Source organism: Rosa chinensis, chromosome 5, assembly GCF_002994745.2.
Source record: "Rosa chinensis cultivar Old Blush chromosome 5, RchiOBHm-V2, whole genome shotgun sequence".
In the NCBI taxonomy this organism is placed as follows: Eukaryota; Viridiplantae; Streptophyta; class Magnoliopsida; order Rosales; family Rosaceae; genus Rosa; species Rosa chinensis.
The window spans coordinates 2,114,866-2,137,285 of record NC_037092.1 but is presented as its reverse complement, the minus strand read 5'-3'; the positions used below and the strand labels follow the sequence as shown (position 1 = coordinate 2,137,285).

Here is a 22,420-nt window from a genome sequence, read left to right as displayed (position 1 = left end):
GAAATCTAAGCAATTTCGGCCGAAACTCAGATACCACTTTTAACTTGTAAGTTGGGCACATCAAATATTTGCACAAAATGGTGTTCATGCAACCTAAAACAAACATACAGGAAACAAAACACTACTGTGTGTCATTTTTCTTGGTTCCAAATTGTAAAACCCCCCTAGAAACAGCAATGAGCAATCTGCTTAAACTGAATTTCAGACTTGAAGAATGTCGCCTACTTGCAGTTAGGTATTAACAAGCAAAGCCGACATTGCTTTCTGCTGAGAATCAAAGTTGTCTCTCCTTGAATAATGCGAGTTTGCAATAAAATGCTAATAATACTACATCGGTCTACTTGGAAGAACATACATGAACTACAGAAAGTCCATCCGTGTTTGCATTCTACTAATGCATCCTCCTCTAGCTTTTGGTTTTAGGTGCAGATCTCTTATGAGACAAAAGCGTAAGCTGATCCACAAACAGCATTGATTTCATTTGCTCCAGTTGTTGCTTTTCTTTCTCCAACTGCAAATCTAATTCCTCGAAACGAACAATCCTATCTTGAATCTCTTTCATCTGCACCTCTGTAATCCCAGAAATTGCTCTCTCCACACCCAACCCCTCCTTCTCCAGCTCCGAATTCGCATCCACAAAAGCGCCTCCCATTGCATTCAATCTAGCTTCAGTGTCTCCATCTGACACAGCAACACCCCCACTCATGCCCTGAGGTCCAACACTCATCCTACTTGTTTCATAATCTGCCTCGCACAGGGTTGTCACAGCAGCACGAGCAGCAGCTTCTGCAGCCTTTACACCCGCCAAAGCAGACAGAAACGCAGTCTGAGCCATGATCGGGTTGCTGGCATCCGCAAGAGGCGTGAGACGCATCCTCTTACTCTCCAAACCAACCTCATCATCCCCATTCCCCTCCTTCAACGGACTCACACCACTACCATCCAACTTCTCGGAATCCAAATCATCTATCGGTTTATCAGCAAAAGGAAGCTTGAGGAAGTGAGCCACACATTCCTTCTCGCTTCTACCAACATGTTGCGCAACCTTCCCCCAATCATCGCCATAATGCATGAGTGCTTCTAGCAAATGCAATGTGTCTCTATCTGCCCAACCATCCCCAGTCTCCTCATTAATCTCAACCCTTCTAAAATCCGAAGAATTCACACCAATCTGATAGTTCCCACGAACATAACATCTTGCACATAGAGTCATATCATACTGAACCAAACAACATTACACTAACACATCAAAATTCAAGTCTTTTTCGCCGCGAAAATCGAATTAATCAAACTCAATTACAGCAGTGAAAGAATGAGGGATACCTTTTCGGAAACAAAGCAGGCAATGCTGCAGAGAGACTTGCAGCCATTGCAGGTCCTCTTCTTGTCCTTGTTAGGGGCAGACGCGTCTTTTGGACCGGGCTTCGGCGACTGAGCCCCGCCGTGCGCGGCGGCGGATTTCGCGTCCTTCTCCTCCCATTTCAGCGACTTGATCGAGGGAGCGTAATTGATCAAACCCCAAGCCTCGAGGAAATTGAAGACCCTGTGGATGGAGCCGACGTCGCCGACTAGGGTTTTGCGGACGTCGGTGAAAGTGAGGCGGCGGCCGGGGTTGGAGCGGTAGTGCTTGATGATGTGGTTGCGGTAGTACTTGTAGAGGTTAGGGTTTTTGGCCGGCGAGCGGGAGTTGAAGAATTCCGGGAGGGATCGGCGCTCGGTTTGGTAGATGCGGTCAAAGGAGAACCAGCTGGAGTAGCTGGGGATGAAGATGGTGTCGGCGTCGGAGGTTGTCGGCGGCGGTGGAGGAGGGCGTGCGCCGGTGGCTGGAGTGGCCGGAATCTCGGGCTTCACGGCGGGGGAGGAGGAGGGAGGAGGATTGAGAAGATTGAGAAGCTCTTGGATGGATTTGGTAGTCATTGGAAGATATGAGAGGTTTAAAAGTGGGATATGGGCTTTTCTATTCTTCTCTCTTTTTTCTTTTATCACAAGTTTAGGGCTTTGTTTTTCTTTTTCTTTTTATTTTTTAATAATATTTCTTATAATCTCTTTTCCCACTTCCTAAAACACCCTCATAGTCTCTATCTCTCCTCCCCCCCCCTCTCTTCTAGACCACCACCAAGGTCCTCTCTCTCTCTCTTCTTCCCAATCTTCATGAGCTCGGAGTCGGACGAGGAAATCGGGGACCGGCAGAGAGGGCAGGTCTGCTAGGAGTGGAGCCACGTGTCGATGCACGATACGTGGGAAGGCTTACGTGACAACAGAGAGGGAGTAGCCGGAGTTGATCGTCGTGCTCGAACTTCGAGGTCGGAAGCGACGACGGCAGTGGAGGAGGCTCGGCGGTGCTTGATGGCGGAGAAGGCGAAGACCGGGAGCGAGGCGGCGGCAGATTCAGCATGAGATACTCGGGCGGGGGCGTCGTCGCCAGAAGAGGGAGTGATGTGGCGGAGGAAGCGGTTGTTGGATTCGGCAAAGGAAGAATGAGGCGACAATGATGACGACGAAGATGATGATGAGAATGCTCGGACTTAAGGTTTTCACGGTCAATGAGAGGTTATTGTAAGGTGGTGGAGGTTGATAATGGCGGTGGCGGTGGCGGTGGAGTCCTTGGCGAAGATCGGGAAGATTGGCTTCAGAATGCCAGCATTCCTGTTGACGTTTCTCTTGGGCTTGATCGCGTCGGCGTCTGCTTACTCGGAGACACCAAGTCCTATGAGGAGTGTGCGACTATGATCCAAGTTAATGATACTGATGGAAATGGGGTGCTTGATTTTAATGAGTTTCATCGAATTATGGCTTAAACGGCTTTAATTTTGCGAAAAAGATTACCTAACGAATCGATCACAGAATATGTATGTAAGCGCTTGGTTGTGTGGTTCTTCATGATCTTGATATGGTAATCAATGGACCCAAATTATGATTCGGTTTTCTTTGCTTTGAAGAAAAGGTTCTTGGGCTTCGCCTTCCCCTTCGATTTTGGTGCGGCGGCGGCGACCTTGACTGCGGTTCCAGCAGTGGATGTTGAGGACTTGGCAGACAGTGGGAAGAAGAACAGGGAACTTGGTGGTGGTCTGGAAGAGAGGGGGGGGGATAGAGACTTTGAGGGTGTTTTAGGAAGTGGGAAAAGAGATGATAAGAAATATTATTAAAAAAATAAAATGGGGTGTGGTTTGTAAATTTAGGGGTGCAAATTTCACCCCCCTAAATTATCTATAAAAATAGTTTTGCAAAAATTACCTATGTAATTAATTTTGAGGGATGAGTGCGGAAGCTTGAGTAGCATGAAGAACCAAATTGGCAAATTCAAGTGTTTAAGTATTTTGAGGATGATTGTGGTAAGTGGTACAAAGGTTTTATTGCTATGATAGTTTGTGTGGTGGGGATTTTTTGTTTTTTTGTTTTTTTTTTTTTGCGTTGTAATTGACTTGGTGCAATGTCATTTTGTAATTGTGGAGGCCAATACAGCTCAATTTTATTTTATTAAAATTCAGATTCAACCCAATTTAAATATATTTGATAGTAATCCACTCTATATACGATCTTATTTATCGATACAAAATATTTATCGTTAGAAATTCTATATCATGTATATTTACATATTCTAAATTTGCTAATGAGTAGTTATCATGGCAATTATTGTTCACGATCTTCTTATTCTCATGACTCAGATACTTCTCAAGGTTGCTATGCAAAAAATATTCCGAATTGTTATAGTTTACTTGCTGTTTTAGAGTGTTAGACCCTCTCATATATCACTGTGTATTTCATTTCTAAATTACCATCCAAATAGAAAAAAAGATTATATTGAATTTGCTAGAGATATTCCCTAGTTAAAATATAGCATAGGCGCAACTCTTGGACAATAATGTATTTTCTAACGTTATAATATTCACAAAGACTAAATGCAGCACAAAGACCATATTAATTAGATAATTTAAGTTTCTTCTTACATCTCAATTTTTTTACAGCTTGATATACATATTATGTATATGGTTGTACATAATTATCAACTCAGAACAATTCTCTTACATTTATGGTTTTTCATCATGTTATTGATATGCCAATAATAGATGGGTCAGTTTTCAACTATTCATCTATTAATCGTGAAATTTTGAGCCGTTACTCTCATGTTCCTTTTTTTTTGACAATCTCATGTTCAATCTTTGATAGCGAGAAGCAAAAAAGAAAAGAAAAAGGAAAGTGGGCCTTGAAGCGTTGTAGGCTCTGACAGCGGGCCTTTCTTGAACAAAATTGGGTCTTTGCAACTGGCCTGGCAATGCATTGGGCAGGGCTTTGAACAGTTGGGCTCGTATCATATCCAATTTTTTATTTTTTTTCTTTTCCTTTGGACCTTTTCTTCTTCTCAGTTGGGGATTGTTTCCCCTTTCTTTTTTAGGTAAGTTTAGAGCTATGCCATTCAAACTCAATATTTTAATTTTAAATTTTTTTTTTTTTTATAACACTTGAACATCATAACACACACCCATAATATAATTTTTTCCTTTCTTTCTTACAATAAAACAGTTGCAAATTTTTTATATGAAATCATTGAAGCTTAGCTCACGCCTAATGAATAGCTACTAATTGTTATATCACTATAAGAAAAGAATCGTGGAGGGAAAGAGTACGAAATTGAACCAAAACAACCTATCAAACAAAATCGCCAAAATATTAAACGCAATTATGCAAGCATGGTGTACTAATATACTCACCATTAATGGACGAAACGTCATCTTTTTCTAATACATATGACAGATATATATAAATACATTTGCATAATTTTCAGGCTTGAATTATAATAATACTAACGTTGTCACTGTTGTTCTTGTCAGGCAGATCGAGGCCGGTGGAGGTTAGGGCTCAGGGTTGACTTGAAAATTGGAAAGGCACTGTGAAACCACTAGTATATTTCAAAGCCAATAAGCCATCACTCTCTTTTGACTCGATATTCAATTTGTTTTTTCAAAAAGATCCTTCATGCCGGTGGAGGTTTCTGTCTGTTGTATACATGGCAAGCCTCATGTTTTCTCTCTACCCTATTTGACTTCAAAGGCCATCTCACTAATGGCCGCCGGCATGGCCAGCCAGCCTGCAACTTTTCACAGCTCCATTGTACTAATTTGACGGTGTGCTTGTTTATATTTGGAAATTATAATGATTTCGGAAATTACTACTTAAGTTGATTATCCGAATAATAGAATGGATATGTAGGTGGATTGACAAGTCAAATTCGATATTGCTCATATATGATCGGAACATTTGATCGTAAATTAAATTTCAAATGTTGGTTAACATGCAATGATGCCGATTTAGTGATATTAGATCTAACATGTAACATGACATGCACGGATCATGCATAAAACATACCACCGATTCCGGATGCATACGAACCTAACTTATTTGTTTTGCGTCACGGTTGTGGCTACATTATCTTGACATCATGACGGGTAATTTCTGGATCATCAACTACTCAACTTACATCATCGCAGAGCGCTTTAGACCACATCTCTAACAAGATTTCACACCCACATTCATGTACCTATATAAACGCTGATGATTTTGATTAAGATACACACTTTTCAATGTTGTACTAATACATGTACTAAAGTAAATGCATGAACTAATACTTAAGAGCATCTTTAGCAGACTCTCTATTTTGACTCCTTAGCTATTTTGGAGAGCATGTATAGCTTTTTATCTATTTTAGCAGCTGCACCAGACTCCTAAGTGGCTCTCTATTATAACTTTTAGCTATCTCGCTCCCAAATATAGAGAGCGGGATGAGGCTCTCTATAATTTAAAACATTCATTTTAAGTTATTTTATGTAATTTATAAATACATTTAAACTATTTAATCTTCATTTAAAAAATAATATAAATTCAAAACTAGAAAAAATAGAGAGCATTGATGCAGACGTAATTCTAAAGTGGCTAGCTAAAATAACTTTTTAGCTACTTTAGCTAAAATTTGACTCAAAAATTGCTAGCATTGCTAAAAATGCTCTAAGTTCTGAACTTCATTCCCAATACCATGCCAGTCACAATATATCGTTGCTTTGTGAATTGATCACCTTAATTACCACATGGTTTACGTAATGTAATTCCATTTCCCTTTCTGTTCCTCATTGGCATGATGGCATCTGATCCAAACCCTAAGGTCCCGATCTGTTAACCCTTTATATAATTCATTTAATTACATAAACCTAATATCTGGTCATTTGCTAACAGAATACCTAATTATCTGGTGATTATTTCTAGCTACTGCAAATTATAATCAATGAGAGGAAGTCTTTCTAATGTCATCCTCTCTTATTTGAGAGCAGGATTTAATTAATTAATTCACAACATGTTGATGATCGATGTAAAAGGCCAGCTCAATGCCTGCAGGTTTTTCCTCCATTATTTAAAATTGTATTCAATTGTCTACTAAAATTAGTAGCGCACATGCTATCCTTCATCACCAAATATGACCCTCCTATATTATACACCACCTCCAATACCAACTCTTCAATCCCCTCTATAAATTCCACTTGACACCATTTGAGCTTACACAATACACAACACCTCTCTCTCTCTCTCTCAAGCACAGTGCTGCGGGATTTTGTTGGAAGGAAATTCAATGGCTGGTGTAAGGAAGCGTACTGGGTACTCGAAGATCGATAAGGAAGACCCGGAAGAGATCATTCATCGACGAGCGCAGTTCTTGGTCTACAAAGTGATGCAGCAAGCCGAGTATCGTAGAAGGCCTTCCAATTTGAAGATTAGAATACGGAAATTGAAGGTTAAGTTCGGGATGAGATTGAAGAAGTTGAGGAAGAGCATGCTGCTAAGTATATCTGCGGCGAGAGTTGTAGTTTATAAACAAGTGTTTAGGCAGTTGAAAACTTGCAAGAGCTTGTTTGGCCGTGGAGAGGAGCCATTGCCAGCCTTCAACCTTTGTTCACTTGCACTCTAAATTTGTGTTTTACCTCTTAAACTTTCTTCTCCATCATTTTCAGAAATATATACCAGCTTGGTTTGGAAATTCTGGTGTTTATAAATTGTTAAATTGTTTCCATAGATAGTTTATAGCATAGTTCTTAGAGTACGTACCCTAGTTCTTAATCTGATTGTGTTTACTTTTTTTATGTATGACCTTTATACTAATGGCTTTATAGGACTCCTTCTTTGCAGTATATATGGATCTATCTAACATGGTTAGATGGAACCCATAACATGGCTGCATTATGTATTGAAGCACTATAAAATGTTCATTATCCGTGTGAGGGTTTGCCTGGTTGGAAAGTAATGGGATAGCAGATATGTTCCCAAATTATTCATAGTTTTTGGCCAAAAAAAGTCAACTCCCTCAAGGCAATCGTATAAAAAAAAAAAAAAATAGTCTTCCATACCAATGGTACCATGCCGGCCGTACTGTCTCATAGTTGACTGTCCTCTCAACCTTCATATAATAGAGTCTTCACACAATGTTTGGGCAGTGGCATGTAATGTACGTATGGTTTGGTTCTGCTAGCTAGACTGCCCATGTATCAACTATCTAGGCTAATTAATTTGTATCATTGTTTCTGTAATGAAGTATTGTGATCGTGTGTCCGTATCATAGTTTTGGGATTGCTATACAACGACATGAATTTGAAACAGTGTCCATGGGATCCCAAAAATATGAACAATTTGAAATGTTATTGCCGGTCTGTAACAGTGTTAATGAGAGAATGAAAACTTTGTGATTTGTGAAGATGTTTTTGTTTTTGTTTTTTGATGAACTGGAATAACTCTATCTTTTATTTCTTACAGTTCAAGAAGTTATATTCGGTAAATGTACATATTATGAAATTTCAGGAGTTGCGATTAATGAATGCCCATGGGAAAGCATGAGCTTAACTTAATTGGTTGCTCAAATAGTAACTTAGAATTACAGGCACATAAAGTTCATGCTAGCTCAGTCGCTTGCCACTCTCTTTGTGTGATGTATTGTTTCCCTCCCTTCATGCTTGGCATATTGGCATGCACGCGCGCCCTTTAATCATCTCATATTCTCATTGATTAATTTCATCCTATTTCATGCAATATATAATCTTATTATGCAATACAATTTTATTTATTTATTTTTATTTTTTTTGGGGTGGGGTGTTCATTGGTACTCTTACTAATCAAATCAAGTTGATTAGCAAACTATTATTGTTGGAAACTTGTGCCTTCGATCAATTTGATTGATCAGCTTTTGAGAAGAGGTTGCTGCTGCTGTTTATTAGACTCGTCCCATTTTTCCAAACGCTTTTTACTCGTGTCCACCTGAAACAACCGATCCATTCAATTCTCACAACAAAATATATCGCGTAGCTTATTCCACTGAATACTGTGTAAGTTAATTAATATTTAGTGAACTAATAAGACTGGACAGAAAAGGGTAGGGATTAATAGAAAAGAACAATTCTTAGGTTCACTCTTAGAGTGAATGAGTATATTCACCCTCATTGTCGATTAACGCATAATAACTTTATGATTTTCTAATCCAACCATTCATGTTGTATAACGTAATACAAAGATTAGTTTTTTAAAAAATCAATCAAATTGAAGACCTTTCAGTTATTCATTTCTATGAAATACATGGACGGTTTATCATAATAGTAGTAAGTGTTGTTAGAACCATCCATTTGTTTGATTCAATTAGATAATTAAACGATTTCTAATTCGATTGATTTTTTACAGAGATGATCTTTAAAGGCTAATTTAAGATATGGACCGTTGAATTATAAATTTATTAAATAAAAGTATGATAATCGACAATAGGGGTGAATATGTTCATTTACCCGAGAGGTGAACCTAAGAATTATTTAATAGAAAATGGAGGGAAGGGGTTAATCCAAGGTAAAGCTTCCATATATTCCAGTCATTTATGTAATTAATTACGTACCTCTTTAATCCAGTCCGTACGAAATGTTACCCACAATAAGATGATGGTCTGCATCAATGTTCCTCCTATCATCCCTGACCATATTCCCTGCATCCATATATTAAGTTGTGAACTTTTTTGGTTATCTTTGACTGAAGCATATGCATGCATGCAGTGCATATAGTATGTGTACGTACCTGAGCACCAAGATCGAACTTAAATCCCAGAAGACAGCCTAATGGGATTCCAACCACGTAATAGCATCCCACATTCACATATGCCACAAAGGTTTGCCACCCACACCCAACAGCCACCCCTACAATAAACAGTGATCAGAGATATGCAAATCGATCACTACGGAGGATTCAGTACCACCGCTTAAATATTGTCACCGGTCTATATTTTTACAAGGGAAAACATCACAGACCATGTACCAACTTTAGGCATTTTTACACTTGTTGGTATACTATTTCATAACTATCATGTTAGTATATATATCAAGTTTGCTAAAATCTTTCATTTTGGTGTACGCCGTTAGCTTTTCCGTTATTTTTTTTTTTTTTAAAGTTGACAAAGCGTAGTGGGCCCATATTTTTGAGTTTATTTGTTTGATATATTGCAGCTATAGATCTATCCTCTGCACTTGAATGTAAACAGTTATTTTCACTATTCATAATCACACATTTAAATTGTATTCTGTCTACAATAGATTTACTTGCAAACTGTCGAAAATTTGATAAAGATTTAGCAGAAAAGCAAGAAAATTTGAGAAAAGCAAAAGACTATAGAGGTAGACTCGGTAGAGAAACTCCAGAATACTAGGAATGAATTTTCCTAGTACAAAAAAATATTTATAGAATTGAGAAAAATATTGAAGAATTGAAATTCATCCTTAAGGAGGAACAAAAATCTCTTGATTATTTGAGCATCGGTTAGATCCGCAGTCTACTGGTATCAGATCTTGTAAAAAGAGCTCAAAAAGAGAATCCCTAATGAGGACAATGTCTGAATTAATATTAGAGAAGTTGAATTCTCTACTAAAATCTTCTGATGAGAGACATCAGAACTTGATACAAGAATTATCTAGATATCAAGATCATCTAGAAAAATTACCAGATATAATCTACCAATTAGAAAAATTGGAAAATAAAATAGATTATATCAAATAACTTCCTAAAAGGGAAGAAGAACAGCTAACAAGTGTGGTCAGAAAAGTCAATGAACAACAAAAAATGTTGGATTCTATGAAAAATATACTGAATGATAAGAAAAAGCCTCCAATAAAATCAAAGAAAGCTAAAGGATTCAAACCATATATTAGAAAAACTTGAGAAGAATCATGTTCCAAACATGATTTTTCTAGAACCCTCTACTAGTCTAACTAGTATCAGTTACGAAAAACCAAAGCACTTGGTAGCAAGAGTTGTCAAAATGATGAGCATTTTTTGGACAAAAAAAGAAGAAGTACAACTCCTAAATGCAGAAGAATTTGAATACAATGAAATAGAACAGGAGGTGAAAAACTCCACAATTCCAAAATTAGATTTCAAACAAATCTATAAAAGAGGAAAGATTGAATTGAAGAACAGCCACCATTTCAAATTATTGGAATTTATAACTCCTTCCACAACAGAAGAGATAGATCTCTTAATGATCACTCCTCAAGAAGTTGCCAGAGCAAAGGCAAAGAATTATAAATTTATGCACATTTGAGCAATCTAAATTGGCATAAAACTTCTTGCCCGAGAAGGCATAAACTGTTCAGTTCTATGTGTCTTACAAGACAATAGACTAACATATTTTCAAACTAGTCTGTTGGGAACACTTGAAGCAACTTTATGCAATCAAGTGGCATATTTCAACTGTTTCCCAAATTTCTCAACAAGCTTGAAAGATGCAGCTCACTGTCTGAGACTAAGAGTCAAGACTGATGACATATCTATGAAAGAAGATATGCAAGAACTCGCAAAAGTATACAAAATATACTATAAAACTGATAAGTACCACAGTAGAACCAAAGACAAGGATATCCAATATCTCAGGTCTTACTACTGGATACCTCACCGGTCAGAAAAACCATTCACAGCAAATTCACAAGGTTACTTGGAATGAAGTAACTTTTCCTATATAATGGAAATTATCTGGTCCAAAGAAACCACCAGAAAGTGCCAAAGAGGCAATATATGAAAGCAGAAAGATTGAAGATATCAGTCTAAAATTTGATGATAATAGAAAAAGTGATGTATGTCTTGAAAATGTCAGGATAAACAAAAATCATCTCAGAAGATGCTACAACATTAGAGAAGCTAGTGTTAGTGGTACCAAATTCATTGTTGAAGAACCAACAGATCCTATTACTGAAGAAGAATTAGAAGCTAATCTAAATAGACCAGTAAATATGCTTAAAGCAAAAAAACTCTATGACCTCTATGATGAAGCAGAATCTTACCAAAATACTGAACGATTAGAACAACTAATAGAAGAAATGAAAATTTTCAAAACAGGAAAGGTAAGAAAAGTCCTTCCTTATCAAGATATAGAAATGGAAGATGTAGAAAGCTCCAATTCCAAAACTTTTATCATCAGAGAAAAGGGAAAACTGAAACTCCCTATAGAAAAAGCCCCTACAGGCAAAAAAGAAGAAAGAAATTCTCAAACATTTGTCCCACAGGACAATATGCCAAAGGTACGAATCACGAATTATGGTATATGGCTAAATCTAGACAAAGCTCTAGATAAAAGAAAAGCTATTGACCAGTGGGTAGATAGCCATATGATGGGCTCTGCTCTTACCCTTGGAAAATTTGAAGCACCAGATCTTCAGGTATACTATGAAACTACTCTCATTGGAATAGCAAAAAAAAAACTATTTGTCTTTCAAAGAGACTGCCAGAGGAAGAGACTGGCTAGAAGAAACAAAAAAAATTAAAATCTCCATGTGATTTTGCAATACCCCTATATGATCAATTCTGTAGAGATCTCTCAAATATGAGTGAAAATATTAAAGAAACGGCCAAATCTAATATCTATGCTCTCAAAGGAGTTGAAAACTTCTGTTACGGAATACTGGATATGCCTGCCAATTGGGGATGTCATGAGTCTAAATTTTGAAAAAAGAAAAAAAGAAAATTATTACTCAAAATGGTTCAGAAAGAAAGAAAACAAAAAAGATTGGAAGTTTAAGAAAAGTTCCAACTTCAAGAAACATGATGAAAATCCAAAGAAAAAATTCTTCAAGAAAAAGAAGAATCATCAAACCAACCATCAGAATAAACAACCAGGCAAGAAAGCTTGCAGATGCTGGTTATGCAAAGCTGAAGGGCATTATGCTAATGAATGTCCAGAAAAAAATCAACGATCTACAAAAACTCTATTTGAAGAATATGAGCCTATAGTAGAAATAGCAAATATGAAAGGGTATGAAATAGTTTATTCCAATGAAGAAGATGATGACAAGTCAGTTTACTTTACCTGGTCAGAAGAATCCTCATCTGATTCAGATTCAGATTCTGAATTAGAATATTGAATATTTAGAATCCAAACAGATGAATGTTCTTAAAATAAAAAAATGGAAAGAAAGCAAGACATAATAGAAAATGTTTTCATATCAGGTTAACCCTGGTACATTCATTTCTGACTACTGCTTATGTCATGTAAAGAATAGACTTCCTATGTTCAGTAAAGAGTTGAAAAAGACCTATCACAAAAAATGCTTCATAGCTTAAGGAAGAAGAAAAACCAAGAATGGCCTTATTGGTCAATTAGTGGAACAAGAATATGAAGAATATTTCTCAGAACAAAAAAATAAAAAGATAGAAACTTTGTTCCAAGAAATTACTTAATTTTTCTAAAAAATAAAGGAAGAAATGATCGATGAAAATATAGAACTGGTTAAGCCAGAAAACGTTCCAGAAGAATGTAAACCATCCATACCACAGAAACAAGCTCAAGAAAATGAGTTTCAATAATCAAAAATCATCTCTATTAGTAGATACAGCAACTACATAGAGATTGGATTGAAATTTCCTGATCACAAAAAGTATCATATACATGCATTTGATGATAATGGATTAGGATTCATAGTTGCAAAAAGAATTGCAATTCCAGAAGAATTCTGGAAAGAAGATAATAAAAAAATAGCTACTGGTGTCCAATTTGATGGAAGCCATTTAACCATGAAAAAGGTAGCTAGAGATGTTCATATCACCATTGGTGGAGGAACATTTATCATCAACACTCTTTGGTAATCAGAAGGCCAAGGATCAGATTTCTTGTTGGGAAATGATTTCCTTCTCTAACTGCTCAAGATGAAGAAGCTATGGGCTTCAAAAAAGGAGACAGAATGTTTTGGGCCGATAGATTGACCCAAGCAAAAAGTGTAGTTGGTCTAAACTTCACTACTCAATATTAGAGATCGCAACGAAATAGTGGTGATCATAAGCACTACAAGCCCAGATTTGAACATGTGTTTCAAATTAAGCAACAAAAGGAATTGCTTATCGAAGATTTTTCTTCTTCTGAAGATGAAGAAACTAGCGATGTCACGCCCCAATTTTTAAACACAAACAAAAATTGATATTTAATCCCATAATTATACATGCGTGATGGTTCAGCCATCAATACAAAATACCTGGAAAACTTTTTCCTTTTAAACCAAGTACATACTGATGCCCTGAATCCACTATGTCAATACAGACTCGCTCTGCACAGTCAAATATTACACAAGCATACGAATTAAATTGCCCAACAAAATAATAAGTAAATGGTCATAAGAGCTACTACAACGAAAGTTTTTTCAACGGTAAAGTCACAAAAATTGGCTTCCTACCTTATAGCTGTAAGCACGCGACTTCAACTTTAGCCACGATTACCCTGACCTGTAGGATTAACCCCTACACCATTGAATAGTGTATTGGGTTGCCATAAAACAACTAGGTAACCTTATGAAAGCTCGTATGAGTAACTCAAAACACACAAGCACAACTCACCCAACAAGGAAAACCCATCAACTCATGAAAAATGAACACACACCATGTTTTCCCAAAACAATACATTCTTTTCCCAAAAGAAAACGACACAAGCCACCCCATGACAAAATCATATTAACTGAAACTCTGAAATTAAAATATGTTACCAAAGTCCACCCCGGATGTTTAAAAGAAACAATTCCCGAAACTTCGTTTTAAAATATGTTCTTAAATTAACAAAATTCACCCCGTGACAAGATCATATAAATTGAAACTCTAATAATTTAAATATGCTTTTCGCCCAAAGAACACAACAAAAGTCACACCGTGACAAAAACATAATAATTGAAACTCTGGCAATTAAATATGATACACAAGTCCTCCCTGGACATTTAAAGGAAAGAATCCCTGATAGTTCCTTTGAAAACACGTACTCATGAGCATCAAGTAGCTCCCCGCTACCCTCCATAATGTACAATGGCAACAGACTAGAGCTCTAATTGATTGTTTCCACTCACCCGGCCAAAGGCGTGAAGTCCCGATATATATGCCTGAGGTCACTCCCAGCAACCCTGAATCCTCAAACCTCCCTGGTCGTCATATCAAAATATTTCAAAGCAGTCACTCAAGACCAAAGTTGCTCGACTCTCAAAAGGAAATGTCACCTCGTGACCTCCGATCATCAGACCTCCCTGGTCGCCAGATCAAAACATTAAGCAAGTCGCACTAGACCCAAAATGTTAAATTAAATCAAAATGAAAAATCACCACTTGTGATTCTCAGATCTTTAGACCCCCGGTCTTTAGATCAAAGCGTTCACATCTCATTAAACCAACTCACACCAAATCTTGACAGTTTTCAAACCATAAAAATTCTTAATTCCTAAAATAATGTTTCTCGAAAAGTCAAGCCTCAAAACAATACAATGAAACCCATCAATCCCTATTGTTTAATTCACTCATCAACCCATAAGAATATACATATTTCATGTAAATATATATATACATGGTCATTCACTCGGGAACTCCACTAATACCAACTATAGTTTGCAGTTAACTAAATAACTCTTAAAACAATAAAGGTCACTCCGTTCGTAAATGAACGTTGGGAGATTACTCACCTCAGAATCCTGTTGCGTCTTCTATACAGAATCGAACTAACACTCACACCAACAACTCATCCAAATCACCTCGAGAAGCACCTAATCACCAATGGTTCAAATCAATATACGAATCACCAAGTGATTAAAGTTCGAATACCCTAATAGAACAACAACCCTGAAAGTAATGCCAATTGAGGCGAAACCTCATCCTAGACCACCTAAAGCCTCTAGAATGCTATTACGATCAATATGCCAGAACCACAAGTCGATCGAACGCTCAAAGAGTAAGAAAGCCAAAGTCATAGAACATAGCAGTGTGCTCTTTCCTTCCAGTAAGCTCCAGTGTGGAGTGTGCTTTTATTCCAAGTAAGTACTTGCAAACTCAGTTATGAGTAACTAAACAGCTTTTAGCTCCGTACCCAAGAGTGAGGCTCTGAGTTTATTAGTTTGTATTTATGTTCAATAAATAAATTCTAGAGTGTGCCCATTATATTGTCACAAAAATATTTGTTCTATCTGTTTCTTAGTCTTTATATATCTGTTAGAAGACCTGCAATTATTTTTAAAAATATCTTGCATTTACCAGAATTGTTCTTCACTAAGGCAGCAGTGATTCCGCCCTATTAGTAACCGCTTAGACAAGAGGTCGTTAGGTGAATTGTGGCATGTTGAAGGCTAGTTCTTAGTTGGGAACGTTTTTGTTCATCTGCATGATATATTAAAGTTTTTGCAAAAATTCCAACAGTACTCCAACTATAGAACTTAACGGTGTTAGTTTGATATATCAAAATGATGTTGAAATGCAAAGTTCATACACAATTCTAATAGTTTTTAAAGTTCATACACCAATTAAATTGTAGAATCATCCATATTTCATACACTATATATTTGTGATAAAATCTCTTTTTACAAAGTAAATGCTCGACTCTAAATTTTAGATTGTAGTTATAGCATTTTTTATATATATTAATTTTGACATACAAATGATGACATTTAAGTGAAATGATAGCTCAGTTGTCATATGTATTACGATTAAGCAAGGAGTGTTTCTATTGGGATCTCTAATCTGCTTACTTGACCTCACTATATTATAAATTATTAAATGATATATATAACCTTCTATAAATTGACTATTAAGGACAATAATTATACCAAAAAATATTATATTTATTTTCTCAAAACTTTCCAATTCAATATTAGTAGATTGCATTCTTTATTAGCTTCCTTATCTATTTTTTCATTTTTCAATTTCACTACAAACTCATTAAAGCATTTATATACATTTAATAAGAATTAAGACTATGATGTATCATCAGACATATTGAACTGTAGGACTGTCAATTCCAAGGTTCTAAAAAACGCTAGGTGCTAGTCGGGCGGTAACCAAAGGCCTAGCGCCCAGGGGCCTAGGCGGGAGCCTAGGCGGGGACTAGGCGGTTTTTATTTTATTTTATTTTATTTTAATAATAAATACAAATGAATTAAATTTTTCACATAACTCTTGATAATTAATTGAATAATTATATTCAAATACTAAAATTGATTGAGTAATTATATTCAAACACTACAACCACATTCACGTGCCCTTATGACCTTATCTCAATTCAAACCTTATCATGTCAGACAACAAAAAGTGAAAAAAAACTGCTCTCTCTCTCTCTCTCTCTCTCTCTCTCTCTCTCTCTCTCTCTCTCTCTCTCTCTCTCTCTCTCTCTCTCTCTCCTGCTTCTTCTTCCCCGACCTCTCTGTCTCTCTCTTCACTCTACCAAAAAATGGAGAACAAGAGAGAAAGCTACCTCCTTTTCCCTCACCTTCACTCTCCTCCTCTTCCCCATCTTCGCCCCCTTCCTCTCTCAAGTCCCAACCCTCCTCCTCTTCCCCACCTCCGTCTCCTTCCTCTCTCAAGTCCCAACCCGAATCCATCTCTTAAGCCTCCGAACCCGACCTGGACTCTCTCTCACTTCAACTCCACCTCGGCCTTTACCGCGACACCCTCCGCTTCAAAACCCTCACCTCCCTTGCCGCCGCCGTCACCTGCAACTTGAGGAATTGAAAATTATATATATATATATATATATATATATATATATATATATTCCAGCGCCCAGCGCCGAGCAGCTCCTCCTAGACCGCCTAAACTCCGCCTAGACCGCCTAGGCGGCCGCCAAGGAGCCAAACGCCTACAGCCATCGCCTAGCCTATAATCGGAACGGTGACTCGACGCCCAGCGCCTAGGCGCCGCCTAGGCGGCCGCCTAGGCCGATTTTTAGAACCCTGGTCAATTCTGAAACGACCCAATAACACGACTTGAAATCCGCATGAAATAAAGCGGGTTGAACTTGAGTGAGGTTATTTGAGGAACTTGAGTGAAGTTTAGGAAGGGTAGGCCGTGAGTCAACCCGCCATGACCCATTTAATAATTGGGTTGGCCACGGGTCAACCCGATAACACGAAGTGAACCTGTATAACCCAATTATGCTATACTTCTTGAAATTTTGGACGTTCGGAGTATTTGATTATAGGATTAGACAATTTGAAATATTTTTCTTATTATTATTAGTTTTAATTATTTATAAATTATATATAATTATTTATATTATTCGTCTTGTGGAGTTTTTAGTAAATTTAATCATTTTCAGTCAAATTGGTCGCATTATTAACCCTTAAATGAGATCATTTTGTCTAACACGACATGACCTATTTATTAAATGGGTTAAGCGGGTTGAAAACTGGTAACCCGTTTAATAATTAGGTTGGGTTTGGATTTTAATTTTTGACACGATTATTAAATGAGTTGGGTTTTGGTTTGTATTTGGTGACACAACAAATACCTTAACCTGACACGACCCATTGATAGCCCTATTGAACGGGTTTTAATTGATGAAGGAGAACAAAAGAAATTTTATTATGACCTAAATCTAAGTCTTTACATTACAGTTGCTAAAAAAAAAATTAAAAAAACTAGTAATTAAAAAAAACTCAAACACTTTTGAAATAATTAATCATGAGGTACAGAAAATAGAGAAAATTTAATAAATAATTAAGAAAACATGATTACTCTTCATTTTCTTTTGCGCAGCTAAAAGAGAAAATAAAAAAATAAAAAAAAAACAAAATAGTTTATGTTAAAACATTTTCTTATAATCTTAAAAATTAATTTTTGAAACCCAATACCTTGTGTTTGATTTTTTTTGGTTTATTGGATAAGAGATTTATGTTATTTGATTAAGAAATGGAGATGTAATAAAGATCTATAAAATAATTAAATCATTGAAATTGTTAAATTTTTTAAGATAATAGTTTATTTCCAAATTATATGAGTGAGGTTATTTGAGGAACTTGAGTGAAGTTTAGTGAGTAATTTGCTATTTAAAAATTTAATAAGAGGTGGCATAAGAGATCAAGTAAGTAAGTTTGAAAATTTCAATAAAAAAACTCCTATAACACTCTGGCCACTACTACTAGATATCAATTCGTATATAACTTTCTTTCCAAATTTGGTACTCCTCTGCACTTGAAAGGAACAAAAGATGAGGTCTTTCTTTTTTTTTTTTTTTGCAGAAAAAAACAAAAGATAAGGTTTAAAAATTCTTGAGTTGACCAAAGAATATGAGCTCGATAGGCATGTGATAAGCAAATACAGACGAACAAAAGTATGAAAGGCTTTTCTGCACATTATCTCAAGTGATAATTATTGAACCATATATGACAAAAAAAAAAGTATGAGCACACTTAAAACAAAACAAAAAAGCCAAAACAACAAAATTTTATGAAAGCGGCAAATACATCTTGCCATACGTCACTTGCCAAAAGATGCATGTCATTTTCAAAAGATAATTAACCTCGAATAAGAAATGAGTAAAAGAATAGTGAATTCATAAACTCTTCAAAGAGTACTGCTCGCGAACTAACCCGAGAGGACAGGTTGAATCCCATTAAGGATTAGAGTAAAGGCCAAATACGGAGTGAGTTTAGAGACGGCTTCGGCAACAGTTTCGCCACTGGTAAAGACATAACTGATTACATCGCGGAGCAATAGAACAATGACGGCTTCAACTATAGCAATAGCCAACGACACTAGTGTTACTATCACAACCGAGAATGCTGCTGACTTTGGATTCCCAGCACCCAGCTCGTTGCTTACTCGCACACTGCGTATATATGTTCATTAACAAATCAACAATGATATTTATAGTTTTGAAAATTTATCACTTACCTTATAGCTGCGTTAAATCCAATTGAAACCATGATCAATTCTCCATTTATCGCCATGCTGCACAAGATGAATCATACCATGGATTAAGCTTATAGACATGTTACGTGTACGGATGAATATAATAGGATTCTTATAATGAGACGTTCGACAAGGTTCTTTTTTCTTTTCTTTTTTCCTTTTTCCTTTTAGAGCAAAGGTAAAAATATGCTCGTTTACCATCTGTAAATTTCGTTAGGTGAACCTCATGTACTATGAATGGTCACTATCAATTAACCCTTACGGCATGGAAGAAACTTTTGGTAGACCAGTATATGGCATGGCATCAAACGAATTAAATTTATCTCAAACGCTATAGTAAAGATAGCTAGACATAAATGATAGGCATGCGCCATAGAAAGAGCGCTACATTAATTAACTGTAGGAGTTTCTTTACTTCATACCAATTATAGACAGACATGAATTTTGTTTTTTTTTTGGTTAATGACAGACATGGATCTTGATCATTAGGAGTTTCTTCTTTTGTGTAGTACACACTTATTATTAGAGACCAGCCACATATTTCTCAAGTGGAAGTCGTTATTTCTATGTAGCTGTCTATATCATCAGAGGTTGGCATTATCGGAGAGGCCCCATGTATAGGTGTGCGTGTTTCTATCATAGTAGAAGATGATTTGTGACCATTCAGTGTCGCGTATATTCCTAGCTATATAAGTTGAAAATGTAATGTCACGCCAATCCCAACCATTAGAGAAGTTTATTACATGTAATAATCAATCAACTCTAAAGTCCTTTGTTAGCATTATTTTATATATATATATATATACACACACACACACACATATACAGAGTCCGTCTTGACTAAGGGCATCCTTACCTAAGCTTAGATATGGATTTTCAGTTTTTGGCCACTTTTCGATCATATACATCTTAACTGTTCAATTTTTAAGTCTTAATGTATCGATCATCTCAGCAAAATTTCAACAAAATTGATGATTGTTAAGACATTCTAAACTGCAAATTACAACAATATAAACGAACAGTTTCGGTTAGAAAGATTTGGTTCGTTCGTGTAAATTGCTGTTTTGGATGCCTTAAAGATCATCAATTTGACTGAAATTTTGCAGAAATGATCTATATATTAGGAAATAAGAACTGAATGGTTACGATGTGAATATGTGATCGAAAAGTGGGCAAAAACTGGAAATCTATTCTGAAGGCTAAGATAAGGGCATCCTTAGCCAAAAAAATTTGTGTGTGTGTGTGTGTGTATTGAATGGAGTTAAGAGTTTAGTTCCTTACCATACAGACAATGAGTTCAAAGCAAGCTCAGGGTCCTTTAGTAAGCCAGCAATCAACACTAGCACCTGAAAGTACCACACCTCCAAGCACAACATCACAGCCGATGCAGCCGATAACTTCACGAACTCCCACAACCCCGAAAACGCCTGCAAACTAAACCCAATCCATGTCTGCTTACATTTGCTACTTGTCAAAATGTAGACGAACTGAGCAATTACAATGATCCACCAAGACAAGCTCAAAACCAACGAGGCACCAATCAAGCCCCAACCTAACTCGTATACAGCCACCCAACTTAGCAATAAATGCACCCCAAGCGTAGCCGCAGATATGTAGGCACTTGGAAGCACAATTCTCTGGGCCTGGAGAAATTTTTGGATTGGAAAATTGACAGCGTAAGCGAACATTTGTGGGATCAGACCGTAGACGAAAACTGCGGCCGCAGAGGCTAAGGCTGATGATTCTCCGATTAAAAGCAATAAGGGCTTGCTTAGGATGAAGACTGCAAGAAGTGGAAGTCCGGTGATGGTTAGGACTATGGTTGCTCTTTGGAGATATATGCCTAACATGTCGTACTTGTGGGCACCGTAGGCTTGCCCACATAGAGTCTCCACAGCGCTTCCCATACCTAACTACAAGAAAAAGACAAAAGAATAAGATAAAGAAAACGAATAAAAGTAAGTCCAAAGGTGTTCTTTTAGAAATGTTAAAAGCACATTCAGATAATGAAATTTTCGTTTACGTAATCCTTTATCGTGTTCCCAAAGACAGATTTTTCTACGAAAACACTTCTAAATAGACCTTAAAGAAGTGAGAGTCGTAGGATGTTCGATCTTTTGTTAGATATACGTACCATGAGGCCGTAGGCAAAGAGTTGGATGCCGCTATTGCCGAGCGAGGCAGCTGCAAGCTCGAGATTACCCAGGTGGCCGGCGAAGACACGTGTAGAAAGTGACATAGTGTTGTTGATCAAGTAAACGAAGACGGCAGGAGCAGCAAGGTGGAAGAGGAGCTTGAGTTCAATCCATGTGGCCAATCGGAGCCTCTTGAAACACGGCAACTGGGTGTCGGATAGTACCTTCTCAAGTGGAGATGACTCCCCGCCATGACTAGCGGAGGCTACTGATTCGGATTCGGGTTCTGGTTCGGAGCTTAAAATGGCTTGGTGGAGCTCTTCTTGAGAACCCATAGTGTAGTGTTTGTGATGGATATGCGCTGCAGTGGAACTATATGAGGCAGGCTGCATTAATTGAAAATTTGAAATCAAATACATATGAGAGAAAGAGTTTGTTTTTGACATGTCGACGTCGTGAAACTAAGATTGTATGGACTATGGAGCTGTGTTCTGGTGTTGTTTAACCCCGTCAATCTAGATCTGAATTTTCACAATTTTACTACAAAAGCTATGCAATAAGTGCGATTGATTGATTATACATTTTTTTTTCCTTCTCCTTCTTTTTTTAAAATGTTTTCTTCTCCTTCTTATCAATGAATAGATCTCTTTAGATAACTAATTTAGATGCCTCGTATTTCTGAAAAAGCATTCACTTGATTGGATTATGTATGAAAAAATTATTTTTGCCAGCTTTTATGTATAAAATTAAGGAACGAAAAATTAAACATATGGGATCGGAATTGCCTTATGCAGAAAATCAAACATTCTAAAATTGAATGTATGGGATCGGAGTTGCTGAATAAGGGAAGGCATAATGTGGCAGAGAATTATTGATGTACTTTAGGTGGTGCCTCGTCATGCCAGGATTATAATCCTAAACCCTATCAGATTAGCATTATCACTCGAAGATTTTTGATTAGAAAAGAAAAAGAAAAACATGAATCTCATGTTGGTGTGGACTACATAATTGACCTGTCTAACAAACCCAGCAAGGCAGCAATAAGAAAGGGAGTACTGGGACTCGGCGAGCAACAGTCACTAATAAATGGCT

The 22,420-nt window shown here is 36.9% G+C and overlaps 2 protein-coding genes and 1 long non-coding RNA gene across 3 annotated transcripts; all 3 read right to left on the bottom strand.

The window, feature by feature from the left end:
- Window positions 1–149: 149 nt before the first annotated feature.
- Window positions 150–1,961, bottom strand: LOC112164993 (SWI/SNF complex subunit SWI3B). Its single transcript, XM_024301371.2, has 2 exons — window positions 1,324–1,961; window positions 150–1,219 (listed from the first exon to the last, which is right to left on the bottom strand). Exons 1-2 carry the CDS (start codon window positions 1,915–1,917, stop codon window positions 407–409), a joined length of 1,407 nt encoding a protein of 468 aa, XP_024157139.1. The 5' UTR covers window positions 1,918–1,961; the 3' UTR covers window positions 150–406.
- A 5,828-nt stretch (window positions 1,962–7,789) lies between these two features.
- Window positions 7,790–21,834, bottom strand: LOC112166174 (protein DETOXIFICATION 40). The gene is made up of 7 exons (XM_024302949.2): window positions 21,328–21,834; window positions 20,475–21,106; window positions 19,176–19,232; window positions 18,872–19,110; window positions 9,088–9,206; window positions 8,912–8,998; window positions 7,790–8,289 (listed from the first exon to the last, which is right to left on the bottom strand). Exons 1-7 carry the CDS (start codon window positions 21,772–21,774, stop codon window positions 8,212–8,214), a joined length of 1,659 nt encoding a protein of 552 aa, XP_024158717.2. The 5' UTR covers window positions 21,775–21,834; the 3' UTR covers window positions 7,790–8,211.
- Window positions 13,098–15,051, bottom strand: LOC121049283. Its single transcript, XR_005799520.1, has 3 exons — window positions 14,978–15,051; window positions 14,376–14,549; window positions 13,098–13,782 (listed from the first exon to the last, which is right to left on the bottom strand). It is a non-coding gene; the product is annotated as an uncharacterized LOC121049283 (long non-coding RNA).
- Window positions 21,835–22,420: the final 586 nt, after the last annotated feature.

Bases quoted from the DNA above. Each gene is read 5' to 3' on its own strand.
- LOC112164993 (XM_024301371.2), bottom strand. From the start codon at position 1,917: ATGACTACCAAATCCATCCAAGAGCTTCTCAATCTTCTCAATCCTCCT. The intron at 1,220-1,323 runs GTATCCCTCATT...TGTTTGGTTCAG, and splicing joins CCTGCTTTGTTTCCGAAAAG to TATGATATGACTCTATGTGC.
- LOC112166174 (XM_024302949.2), bottom strand. From the start codon at position 21,774: ATGTCAAAAACAAACTCTTTCTCTCATATGTATTTGATTTCAAATTTT. The intron at 8,999-9,087 runs GTACGTACACAT...ATATGGATGCAG, and splicing joins AGTTCGATCTTGGTGCTCAG to GGAATATGGTCAGGGATGAT. The intron at 8,290-8,911 runs GTACGTAATTAA...CGGTTGTTTCAG, and splicing joins GTACGGACTGGATTAAAGAG to GTGGACACGAGTAAAAAGCG.